Source organism: Microchirus variegatus (genome assembly GCF_963457635.1).
Source record: "Microchirus variegatus genome assembly, chromosome: 2".
Classification (NCBI taxonomy): Eukaryota; Metazoa; Chordata; class Actinopteri; order Pleuronectiformes; family Soleidae; genus Microchirus; species Microchirus variegatus.
In genome coordinates, this window is record NC_139803.1 from 31,814,252 (window position 1) to 31,827,809 (window position 13,558).

At 42.3% G+C, this 13,558-nt stretch overlaps 1 protein-coding gene across 1 annotated transcript in view; it reads left to right on the top strand.

Annotated features, from left to right (window-relative positions):
- Nucleotides 1-13,558, top strand: part of eif2ak3 (eukaryotic translation initiation factor 2-alpha kinase 3) — a gene marked incomplete at its 3' end in the record, with an annotated part of 32,574 nt that overhangs the window by 15,240 nt on the left and 3,776 nt on the right. The window contains exons 3-13 of the mRNA XM_083908285.1: nt 6,972-7,166; nt 7,257-7,387; nt 7,875-8,139; nt 8,228-8,393; nt 8,691-8,813; nt 8,997-9,119; nt 9,218-9,447; nt 9,536-9,648; nt 11,469-11,591; nt 12,279-12,428; nt 12,729-13,311. Coding sequence (XP_083764411.1) covers nt 6,972-7,166; nt 7,257-7,387; nt 7,875-8,139; nt 8,228-8,393; nt 8,691-8,813; nt 8,997-9,119; nt 9,218-9,447; nt 9,536-9,648; nt 11,469-11,591; nt 12,279-12,428; nt 12,729-13,311 — 2,202 coding nt within the window. The remainder of the gene's footprint in view (nt 1-6,971; nt 7,167-7,256; nt 7,388-7,874; nt 8,140-8,227; nt 8,394-8,690; nt 8,814-8,996; nt 9,120-9,217; nt 9,448-9,535; nt 9,649-11,468; nt 11,592-12,278; nt 12,429-12,728; nt 13,312-13,558) is intronic.

Here is a 13,558-nt window from a genome sequence, read left to right on the forward strand (position 1 = left end):
AGTAAAATAAAAAAATAAAAAAAACAGGCTTGCTCTGTTTGTAGTGGAGAGTCGGGGAAAAAAATCAGTATTCATGAGGCTTTTGTTGTGGTGGTCCTCGGAGGTTAGAACGTGGAGAACCCCTGAAGGTTCCTCTAAGCACTCACAGAGTTTATACACACACTGTGCACAGGCTGCAAAGCAATGTACATTTGACCTTGAATATTAAGTTGCACCAGAAAGACATCACACCCTTATATTATGATACCTGCAGTTTTTGTTTTTTTTACTCTTTATGTGTTTGATTTTGTCTGTATTTATGTGTTTTTATTTTGAAAAACCTTACCGAGTCACTTTACATGTAATAAATGTTGAATTATTTAATTTCTTACCCATTTAAAGCTGAAAATGACAACTTTTTGGCTCAAACTTGTCATTATAATGTCTAATATTTAGCTGAAAACATTTTCACATGGCAGAAATTGACAAAATTTGAATAGCATATACAATCACCAGGTTGTATGAATGGCTGTCTGAAGCACTGATAAACACTGACCTTGTAATGGACACCAAGACCTGAAGAAGTTCAGGACTAGGAGTTGATTTGTGGTCAACAAACACTGCTAATCTTACTGTTAAGGGCACTTTTGTTGTGTTTATTTCACAGTTAATCAGTCGTGTTGCTACGCCCTTAACTTATAATCATAATATATATATATATATACATATATATATATATGTATATATATATATATACATACATACAGGGTATCGGCTGGGTCTTAAAAAGTCTTAAATCCAATAATTTGAATTTAAGGCCTTAAAATGTCTTAAATTCTCCTAAAATCTCATAAAAGGTCTTAAATACAATTTTGAAAGGTCTTAAAAATCAATTATCGTTGAAATGGGTCTTAAATTGTATTCATTATGGTCTTAAAAAAGTCTTAAAAAGTCTTAAATTTGATTTGTTGAAACCCGCAGAGACCCTGTATATAATAATATCGGTATTTGCCCTGCTGTATCGATTAGCGCATTGCAAGAGGAAGGACTGCGATATAGCACTTTTTGACCCACCGTCTGAGTTCCAATGGAAATGGAATGCGACATTAGCTACTTACACTTAGGTTTGTCTATAGTTGGGTTTCCCGGCTTAAACTTTTAATATCACAATAAAACGCAACTACTTTTCAAAAAAACCTCTCAAATATTGAATAATGGGACGTCGCTAGACTAGAATGACGGCTCGTAATCCTGTCAACTGGAACACCTGCAAGTAGCAGTTGTCGAAACAATTCTGTGTGTGTGTGTGTTATGACAATCGTAGACGTGTAACATCCTGTCATGACTCCCGTCATCCATGTGCTCGTGTTGTGACAGATCGAGGAGCCTGACGCTCTGAGCTCGGCGACTCGCCTTGTGACGTCATTTGTTTATTATCTTTTCAGTTGTTTGTCGTAGTTTATGTAAGAGGAAACTCACTCTGCCTCCATTAACCTGGGATGCCTGTTTGTGATGTTTTCATGGGGGGTGAAACCACCACCACCACTACTACACCCACAGATACCTCGGAAGCACTTAGCAACAGTTTCATTGGTGCTTTCCGAGTCCCTGAGACACCAGTCTGCTCGGTGATTAGAGGCTGGGGGGGAGTCTGCCGCCGTGCCATTGGCTGGCCTCCGCTCGCAGGGGAGGAAGCAGCCAGTCACCTGCTGCATCCTCCCGAGTGTGTGTGTATGTGTCTGTGTGTGTGTATCTGTGTGTGTTTTTATCCCCCCCCCCTCTCTCCGTGAAACGAGGGACAGCAGAGCCACAAACAGCATTGTCTGCAGAAAAAGAAGCCATCACTTCAGAAAGCCTGGAGTTGCCTCGGGGTGTTTGTGGGGGGGGGTTGAAGTGTGTGCGTACTTGTATGTGTATCTCTGTGAGGACCACATAAAAACATATAAAAAAAACACAGGAAATTAGGAGATTTTGGGAAAAGTAAAGGAATTTTAAAGGTGTTTTTTGAGTGTGTAAGGGTGAGAGGGAATGCAATATATCTAGAGTGCGAGCGTGTGTGTGTGTGCGCGTGTGTGTGTTGGTGCCAACATGGAGTGAGTCATGCTGTGAAGGCGGGGTTAAGGGGATGAAGATGAAGTGTGGGGGGGTGATTAGTGAGGTGAGGTAATGCCTCATTCCAGGGATGATGTCATCACCTAATAGACATTACACACACACACGCGTGCACCTGCATTCCTCTGCTGTCATGCGGCGTGAATGAATAAATGAATGAATTGAATGACAGGGTAATGAGTGAAAATGATTGATGAGCATCAGCGGTGATGGCCTCACAGTGACTAATGTGACGGGTAAAAATTTGTGGAGCGCAGCGAGGGAAATGAAAATAGGAAAGGTGGACAATTGTGTATTTTTGAGCAAGTTTCTCTCTTTTTCTCTCTCTCTGTCACACACACACACACACACACACACACACACACACACACACACACACACACACACACACACACACACACACACACACACAGTCTCTCTCTTTTGCCGTCTGCCACCTTTTAGTGAAGTTGTTGCCTTGTGGGCCAACAGAGGCACATTAACAGTGGGTGAGAGCTGACTGTGTGTGACAGGAGCGCTCAAGCGTCACACACTCACACACACACACACACACACACACACACACACACACACACACACACACACACACACACACACACACACACACACACACACACACACAGCAGTGCAACTCTCTGACTTCTCCTTTCTGCTCCCTGATCCCGTCTCACAACCCCCACGGTTATTAAAAAAAAACATTATGAACTTATTTGGATTAAAACTGCCGCTATATAATTAACCGTGCGTGTGATTAAAAATGACAATGACACTTTCTCCTCAAGAACTGTGAAATTTGTCAAAGTTGTGTTAATCAGTTTCACCCAAGGCTGCAACGATGAATCGATTCAAGTGCTTTTTACAGTCATCAAAACAAGTTTTGTGTGTTTTTTCAGCTTCTTTAAGTGTGAATATGTTCTGGTTTTCAAAGTGTTTGTTGCAGCCATCTTCTATTTGAGACAAACACACCTGATTCCAATGATCAGCTCGTCAGTGAGCTCTGCTGAAGCCTGATAATGAGCTGTTTATTTGAATCAGGTGAGTTGGAACAGGGAAACACCTATTGCTGCGTCATGTTTTGAGAGGCTCAATTCATTGTATTTTTATTTTATTTTATTATTGTAGCACTAGCGCAGTAAACGCCGGTGAGTAAAAAGCTAAGAACAAAACAACAACAACAACAACAACAAATTATACTGTACTTATCATATTATTAGCAGGAGTAGCTTAATGAAGCAGATACATTCAAACAAAACTGTCGTGTTCGGTGTCGAAAAGTGACTGTATTGCACCGATTTTGGAAACATGACGCAATTATAGAAGCAGTTCTGTGGTTTTCAATTGGAATTGAACTTCTTTTGTTGTCGCTCATCTGTTTATATATGTTAAATATGTAATATATAAACAGTAGATGCATATTTTCCAGGTATACTGGAGGAGGTAAAGTGTACTAGAGCTGCAACTAATGATTATTTTCTTAATCGATTAATCTGTCAATTATTTTCTCGATTAATCGATGAATCGTTTGGTCTATAAAATGTCAGAAAATGTTAAAAAACGTTGATCAGTGTTTGTCAAAGCTGGAAATTATGATGTTCTCGAAAGTCTTGTTTTGGTCACAAACCAACCTGATTCAGTTTTAATCATTTATTTCTTATGTGGAGCAAATAAACCAAGAAAATATTCACATTGAGGAAGCTAAAACGATCAGAAATCTTGTTTTAATAATGACAAAAGCTTCAAACCGATTATCGCTTATCAAAAGAGTTGGCGATTAATTTAGTAATCGATTCATCGTTTCAGCTCTAGTTTGTACAACACCATCTTCACGTATTTTATTGATTGATTATACAATTCTGTAACACCATGTCGGACCTTGGATTTAAAAGCTTTTTTACCTGTTGTCAAAACACACGTGGCAACTTTGCGTGCAGTTTTTGCAAGTTTTTGTTTGACAAACGTTAACGGCAGCAATCTTACCAAATAGAAAGGTAAACACGGACTAATAATCATCAGTATGCGGTCGTACACGTTATAATAAAGTACACGATACATGAAAGGGCTGAGCGACACAGGTTACATGTGTCTCACTGATATCTCTCTTTGAGAAAAGAGGCTGGTTTTATATAAAAGAGGAGAGAAGAGGTTAAAAGTTGAATGAGTCTGATACGTGGCTCTTAAATATTAATAGCTGTCAGAAATTCATCGCAGAGGGAGCGATTTCTGCTGAGAAGTCAGGGTTTTAATAATTTAAAATCTCGTTTTAAATCACCAGTTTTATTATTCTACAAAAGTTGAAATGTCTTTGTTTTTGAATCTTTTCTTTAGTTTCTGAGGAAAATTCAAAATAAGACCAAACACCGTTTTTTAATCCACACGAATGAGAGGGTGGGCCGTTAATCACACATTCGTACACATTACATCAAAGGCTCCCTTTTTAATTTACGCTGATGCTTGTTTTGTTTCTCGTGCACTCGACCAAAAGGGCCGTCCTTCTCTGGAATGCTGTGCAAATATTTGAATATTCCCGATCCCACTTAGCAGATTTCCATTTTTAACGGCATGCGCTTTTTAAGTTATGGCCGGCTATAAACTCTCTAAAGTTCACAGCTAATGGATAAGTTTAATTTGTAAAGTGGTTAATCTTCCCAACAGTAATAACATGCTAGTTACATTATGTTCCTCAGGCTCGCTGCCAGAAGTCGTTAAACTTGGGACATTGCAGAGTGGATTATATTGATCTTTTTTTTTTTTACCTCATTTAAACCACATTAAAACTATTAAAATGTAAAAAAAAAAGAAAAAGAATGGCTTTAGATTGATGTTCTCGCTTTGTAAGTAATATCATATTAGACACTAGAACTTAAGGTGTTCACAGGCCAGGGTGTTTTTCATGTTTTGTTTGATATACTTTGGTTTATTTTACTTTTTTACTATTATCCTTGTCACAGTACATGACATAAATCAAATATTTTCCAAAACATTGATTTTGAAGCCTGGTATTTATGGTTTAAAAGAGGTTTTGTTGTTGTTGGCTGCCATTGTGTCACTTCAAAAGACTTGCGACGAGTCCTCAGATGGAAAAAAAAAACAGTCAAGGAAAAGTGTTATTGAACAATTAAATAGCCGTCATGGTCATGTTCAAACCTTACAAATACAAATACTGGCACATTTTGCCCTCAAGCCCTTTATCAGGGAGTCAAACAGAGCTCTTGTTAGAGATCTTAGTGAGCTGTGACTCGCATGCCACTTAACATCGCCTTATAATTAGATATTTTTTGTACGTTTTTCTCTAAGTTAAATGTTCCTATTTTGATGCCTTTGAGATGCTTTTGAGACCCCTGCTCTAAAGGATGCAGCCACTGAATGAACTCATGGACATGTGCTGAAGAAGATCAGGGTGAACTTTGTGTGTTTGAATGAGCCATGGATGACTCATCCCCAGCTTTGAGAAGCCCCCCCACCCCCCGTCCGGTCCATCACTCCCCCTTCAGCTTCAAATGAGGTGATGGTCAACCTCCCTCCTCCTCCTCCACCTCCTTCTCTTCCTCCTCCTCCTCCTTTCACTTGCTAAATTTATCCTTTTCTTGTCTCTCTCCCCCTCTCCCCCCCACTGAAAAAAGATGACATCACCTCTGCTCTGGGCTCTGCTCTCCAGTAAATCATTCCACCAGTGGCCACTGGCATTTTTAAATCCCCCACACTGACCTTAATAGAGTCTGATTGGATTTTCGGTGACAAGGTGATCGACTGGTCGCAAGCTTGACCCCAGCAGCACCTGAGCTCTTCATCCCATTAGGAATCGCCTATTAACGCGATAATGAGATAATCATCATGTCACCAAAAAAAACAGGTCTTTGTTCGTCTCAACTTTTTTCTTTTTTTTGATGAAAGAACATTTGTCCTTGTCCACCATCTGCTGAGCTAAAGCCGCGCAAGCTAAAACAGGATCAGACTCAAGTTTTGGCAGTGATGATGATGTCATTCTTACTGCTGCCCTGAGCCAAACACAACACACACACACACACACACACACACACACACACACACACACACACACACACACACACACATTATGGTCGCACACTTTAGTAAAGATATAGGTTAATTACTCAGGCTCTTCAGTTGTGTAATGGTCCCACGCCTGTGGATTGAGTCTGAGTGTGCGGGGGTTTTACGCTGCTGCTGCTGCTGCTGCTGCTGCTGCTGCTGCTGCTGCTGCTGCTGTTGCCTCGTGTTTTTGTGTCTGAACTGAGCTGAAAACCTGTAAAAAGTGACTGTTTTTGTTGCTCTTTTGTGTCAGGGTCACAAAGAAATCACAAATGAATGAAATTATGTTGTTTTTTTTGCTCTACTTTCATCCGCAAATTAACATTTTAAGAGTGTGTTTAAGCTCATCTCTGTGTGTGAATCAGCGGGCATTATCTTATTTGCTCGTAGGCTGATGATGATGTTGTTTTAAAAACAATGATCCCATAATAACAGGAGTTTTGCTGCTCTTGCTAAGTAGTAGTAGTATCCAACTTTGATTTTTTTTTAATCTTCTTATGTAATACCTTTATCCCATCAGTTGTATAATTTACTTCTGAAACCTGGCGCAGGCACTTCTTTATTATTTTTTCACTCATACTTCAAACCGTTTGCAATCGTTGTTGCCTTACTAGCACAATGTTGCTGTTGCCTCCGTCTGTTTTGAAATAAGACACCGGGCGACACGAGATCGTAACACAGCGATACTGACAAACAAAGCAAGAGTCATGTGTTTGTACTTAAAAGTTAATCAATACTTTATGAGATGGTACAAAGTTGCCGTGAAAGATTGTGGAGGTTGTGACTGTAAAACTAAATGCGCTAAACAAACATTGTTGTCATTGTTCCCGCAGATGTTTGGGAACAAGGTGGTCATCCCTTCACTGGACGGTGCCTTATTCCAGTGGAACCGGGACAGAGAGAGCATGGAGGCAGTGCCTTTCAGCGTGGAGTCCCTGCTGGACTCGTCCTACCGCATCGGAGAGGACACCATCCTGGTCGGGGGCAAAACCCTGACCACCTACGGCCTGGGGACCTACAGCGGCAAGGTGAGTGATAGGAAATATGCAATGAAGGGAAACTTGGGAGAGCGATCATCGTGGAGTGACCGTGTCTTTTTAACCGTCGTTCTGCTGCAGATTCGTTACATCTGCTCCACGGTGGGCTGCAGTCAGTGGGGCGACAAAGACGTGGAGTCGGAGGACGTGCTTCTCCTGCAGAGGACGCAGAAGACAGTGAGAGCCATCCGGCCCCGAACAGGGATGGAGAAGTGAGTTTTATTCAGTCAATCTATCAATCAATCAATCAATCAATCAATAATTCTCCTGATCCCTGGTCATTAATAAGCCAGCATATATGTTCTTCAGTTGGTTTCTGCAGAAGTTACCAAGAGTTTTTAAGTGACAAATGATAGAATTTAGCGGAGGCTGTACACATAGGGAGGGACCGTTTTCTTTACTAAAACAACTAATTAAAGGCAATTTACACATTTTCCATCTTTATCATATGTTTTACTCACTAACGTGACCTTAAAAAGTCCAAGAACTGACGAGTACCGGAGCTGGTTTATATGTTATCAGAAGATCTCAGCTTTTTATGTTAAGCACAATCAAGGTTTTCCAACAGATGTTTATAAATCTGTAAAACCAGAGATGTCTACTGTGTATACTGTATCTGCGGTTCAGATGTAGTGAAGCTAACGGCATCAGCACTAGCAGCTGTTGTTTCAGTTGTGTCGTTGCTTCTCTCGTTTCGAGGTGGAACTTCAGCGTCGGCAACTTCCAGCTGAAGCTCGTTCCCGAGGCACAGTCGGGAATGAACTTCCTGGAGGGAGAGTTGGCGAATGAAGCCTGGAGGGAGAGTCAGCGGGTCATCGTCGACGAGCCCAAGGACCGCGAGCAGGCCGAGAACCAGCAGAAGCACAACCACAACCTTGACCTCATCATCAAGGTGTCGGTTCCCGATTGGAAGGTTATGGCCTTCAGCACCAAGCCTGAAGGGCAGCTGGTGTGGGAGCGTCAGGTGAGACACTCTCCAAACCCATGTGCAGTGACTTATTTTTTAATGTTCCAGCTTCACCAATGAACCTGCATCGTTCTGTGTTGTGTAGTTTTGCACACCCATCGCTTCAGCCTGGCTGGTGGGCGGAGGTAAAGTCACGCCGATCAGCCTGTTTGACGACACAGGCTACAGCAACCAGTCAGAAGCTGACGAGGAGGAAGAAGACAATGACCCGGAGAAGATCAGAGGAGCAGCAGAGTCCAGTGTGTACTTAGGTAAATTCACGCTTGCCGTAATTGTCAACTATTTGGATAAGCGATTAAACGGTTAGAAGCTTTTTTTCATTATTAAAACAAGATTTCTGATTGTTTTAGCTTCTTAAATGTGAATATTTTCTTTGTTTCTTTGCTCCACGTAACAAAGAAATCATTAAAACTGAATCATTTTGGTTTGGGGACAAACCAAAATTAATTAATCGAGATTAATCGATTACGGATATCATTGTGAGCTCTACCTTCTACCATTTCAATTTGATCATGTCTAACTTAACCTCTTTGCCCTGATTTGAACAGGGATGTTCCAGGGACAGCTCTACCTCCAGTCTTCAGTCAGGATCACGGAAAAGTTCCCCTCCAAAGCCATCGGATCGGACAATATAATTCCACTCCCGACTGTCAAATGGAAGCCGCTAATCCGTAAGCACAGAGGCCACACACTGACCTCATGATTTGTAGTTTTAACCACAAGGTGTAGCTGTGTCTGTCTGAGTTTCTTAATCTGAAAGCTTTCATGTGACCACTGGGAGATTGTTATTCTCTTATCGATCTGCCTTTCCGCCCGAGATCAAATAACCAATTTGTCTTGTGTCCTTGACACAGATTCCCCGTCTCGCACTCCGGCCCTCGTCGGCTCCGACGAGTTTGACAAGTGTCTGAATAACGACAAGTTCTCCCACGAAGAGTACAGCAACGGCGCCCTGTCGATCCTCCAGTATCCATATGGTAAGAAGAAGCTGAGGTTCCAGAAGGGTCACAATAAATTGGACAGTTAAAAAAAAAAAACCTCGCAATGACCCATTTCTTTTCTTGTTTCCTCATAGACAATGGATACTCATTCCCCTACAGCAAGCACTACCGGGAGAAACGTGACAGCTCCGTGAGCCTGATTAAGGGAAACACGGCGGGGGCCGACAGTCGCAGGAGGAAGGACCCCGTGCTGTTGCTGCCGTGGTGGAAGGAGATCCTGGGCACCATCATCTTCTGCATTGTCGCCACCACGTACATCGTCCGCAAGTTCTTCCACCCGCCTGTTCCCGTCGCCTTCGTGAGGGTAAGAACACGGTATCATAACAGTAAAATTGCTTTTAAATTTGATGATTTAATGGTTTAACAAAGCTTTTTCTTGTCTCTCTTAAAAGCAACGCAAAGAGTCAGAGACCCAGTGCCAGACTGACAGCAAGTTTGACCTTGAGGTTGTAGAATCCAAAGAGCCGGTTGCCACGGAGACCCGCTCCGCCGAATATGTTTCCAGGTATGTCGCAGACAAATTTTTGTGTGTCGACAAATTGTTATATTTTGGCATGACTCAGGAGAATTTTTGCTTCTCCTGTGCTGGGTGGAATGTTTTTTTTTTTTTTTTTTTTTCTCACACACACACTCCCAAAGTCTTTCAAGGTGTAGCTACAGATTCAACACTGTTACCATGGTGACCGTTGGTCTTCCAGCCCCTGAGAGAGCAGAGCAGAGATTGGAGATGTGAGTCGGAGAAGTAGTGCATGATTGGATAAACTCAGCTGTTCATGCCATCAAATGACGACGACCTTGGCACCGGCAAGACCTCGCCCTCCCTGTTGCAGCATCTGCTGCCGCGGTGTCACTTTACGTCACTGTCAGCACATTTTTTTTGGTCACTTTGGACGCTCAAAATATGATCGGCAGCCACGGTTCACACTCTGAGTGTGAGGACTTTGCATGTTAATGAAGTAATTCAGCTTCTCCCTCCCAAACACAAGCCATTAAAGTGCAGTTTATCTTCCCCCGCTCTTCTTTGGAACCACACCCACGTTCCTCTGCCGCTGTCCATACTTTGGCCAAAGAACGTTCTTTAAATAAAAAGCGTGGCTGTTTGAGCAGCTGCAGCAGCCGCGAGTCAAAATCATTAGGACACAGATGGAGATCGGGAAACAAGAGCCTACTAATAAGTCAGCCTTCAATCCCCCCCGAGGTGGTGAAGTTAGTGATGGATGTAGGCGAGGATTTGGTGTCGGTCCCTCTCAGCAGCAAACCTAAACTTTTAATTTTCCTCCATGTCAACGTAGAAAACTAAACCCTTTAATGATGATTTATGGAGCCACACGCGATGGAAACACGTGCTGTACCTGGCAGGTGTTCTGTAATTGAACAAGCCATGACTTATCATAAATAATGTGATGTTAAACAGCTTAATAAACTTTTAATAAGGTATGTAAGGTTTATTTTCACACTTGTGTACCCGTTTGATTTAAGAATCAAAACAATTATGTTTTTTCTGCTTCTTAAATATTAATATTTTGAATTTCAAGGTTTGGGAAACGCCAATAGATAAATTTAAATCATTTTTTGGATGAAACAATTCATCAATTAATCCCAAATAATAATTGCAGCCCCCCCAATCAATACTTATTTTAAATTTTTTTATTTATTTTTTTCACCTTCATCTGATAAAATATAACAATTTAATGAGAATAAATAATACAAATTGTCTCTGAGATCTGCATTTGGTGTATTCATGTTCAATAAAAACATACTTGGCCTGAGACATAATTATAAAAACGGTGTGATACAATTTTGGAAGGCAAAAATCAAGTTTGAGAACAAAATAAAAAGCAATATTTGGCGATATTATATCAAATATAATAATTGTTATTATGAGTATTTGCAGTCTGATAGAGGAGAATGTTAAAATCAAGGTAAACCAGACAAACTCAGTCCTGTCCTGTTTTTAGTCACATTTCCCAGGATTGAACGTGTGACACCAGTTTCTGACTGAGCTCAATATGAACATTCATGTGTTCATGATTGATGCTTCGCTGTGTCTTGGTCACCTGCCAACTCAGCAGAAGCACAGTGACCCATGGCAGGGGTTTTATGGAACCGGTTGTAATTCCTCCTCTGGTCATAATCACCTTTTCCTCTTCACACTCCTCCTCGACTCCTGTGGATATTTTAATCTCTGCTCTTTGGAAATTGTCAGGGACGTAGGCGATAAAAACACGTGTTTTATCCTTGTTTCTCTGCTCCGCCTCTGAGCTCAGCGTGTGTGTGATTCTTCTTTTCTGTATATTTATGACTGAACGTGCTGTTTCTCCACAGGTACCTGACCGACTTTGAGCCGGTGCAGTGCCTCGGGCGTGGCGGTTTCGGCGTTGTGTTTGAAGCCCGCAACCAGGTGGACGACTGCAACTACGCGATCAAAAGAATCCGCCTGCCCAACAGGTAGCACCTCACGCTGTTAGAACATGAAAAAAATGAGTTTTATAAATGTTTTATCTCTGCTTTCGAACACAAATACCAGCCTTATGTTTACATTTGTACTCGGTAGTTCATGTGGTAACGCTTTAGATTAGGGAACACATATTCACCATTAACTAGGTGTTTACTAACATATATACGTTACATACTAGCCCTTTATTAGTAATCATTAAGCATGTATTAACAACTTATTCTATATAACCTTATTCTACGTCTGTTATGGCATGAATTAAGATTTTTCCAACATAAGGTGTTAATATGTGCTCCATATTTACTAATAAAGGGCTAGTATGCTGGTTATATGCATGTTAGGGAGCGCCTAGTTAATGGTGAATATGTGTTCCATAATCTAAAGTGTTACCGTTCATGTCTTTATGGTCAATAAATAGGAAATGGAAATCCTTTTTTTTTTTCTCCTTATAGTTTCTTTTGCATTTAGTCTGATAAGAATGATAATTATAGGTTTATACTTCTGCCTACTCCTTTTCAAACGTGTGGCGTATGCATGCGTCTGCCAACCTCAAGTTTGAGACTGTTGACTTCAATTTAAAGTTCAGCAGGCTATAAACGGGTTTCTTTAGGTCATTTCCTCAAGCAGTTCTTGAGATATCACAGTCAGAAGAATGAGATTTCCTTTGTTGCATCTCTCAGGGAGCTCGCCCGTGAGAAGGTGATGCGAGAAGTGAAGGCTCTGGCCAAGCTGGAGCACCCGGGGATTATCCGCTACTTCAACGCCTGGCAGGAGAGTCCTCCTGAAGGTTGGCAGGAGGAGATGGACAAGAGGTGGCTGAAAGACGCCAGGTGAGCCTTTTAAGGAGTATTGATGTCGATTATTGTCTTGTTGGTCCATGATTAGGGTTAACCCTCACCCTAATCAGTTTGTCATAGACGAGTAAATGAAGAGAAACTCAATATTTTACAGTCCAATGGAGTCCAAAGAGTCTCCACTCTTTCTGAAACCAAACTTCTTTTTATTTTTAAGTGATTATACATATATATGTATATACATATTTTAAATATTAAATATTATATTAAATCAGCAAAATCTCACTTAAATCGATCAATTTACAAAATACGATGATGCCGTCTTCTCGTTTGCAGCACCACCGACTGGCCAATGAGCTTCCTCGACCATATGGAGGCGCTGTCGGTCAAAGTCCCGGTGTCAAGCACCGTGTCGGCCACCTGCGAGCGCGAACGGGACACGTCATCCACCTACCCGCACGCCCTGCTCTCCAACAGCACCGGTGGCGCCGTGGGCTTCAGCACCACAGACGACAGCGACCTCTCTTTCCAGCCTCGCCTGGGCCACGAGAGCCCCATGTCAGAGAGGGACAGCCAGGCCGAGCCCGACGCCTCGGACACGCCCAACTCCTTCGAGCTGTGCCTGCCGCGCGGCCCCAGCGACTGCACCTCCTCCTCCTTCGACATCGTCTTCGAAGACTCGGGATGCGACCGGGACGTCGAGGCAGACACCGACTCTGTGACGTCCGGTGCAGCCAGCACCGACGCAGCCAGCACCGGCGCGGCGACGGAGAGGAACAGCTCGTCGTCCTCGCACAACAGACGGCAGGAGTCTGTCCCGCCCTCCTCCTCCTGCTCCTCCTCTCCTCCCAGGCCAAGCTCACTTTCTTTGGCTCTGCCCACGCCTTCTCTAACGCAGCGAGTTCAGCCTTCTCCTAAGGTCAGTCACTGTCAAGGTGATGTTTTGTGTATTTTGGTGTTTGAGCGTTGTGGTGGCGTGCTCTTCCTTTAGAGATAACATGACATTATTTATTCTTCTTACTGTCCGTAACTTGAGCTAACTAGGAGACTTTACCTCGTCTTTTATGGCCTTGATTTTCCATCTCTATATGGTGCCTTCCAGTTGTAGTCAGAAGACAGGAGTTTTCGAGTTCGTAGGCACATCTAACTTGTTGCGCGTTTCCCTC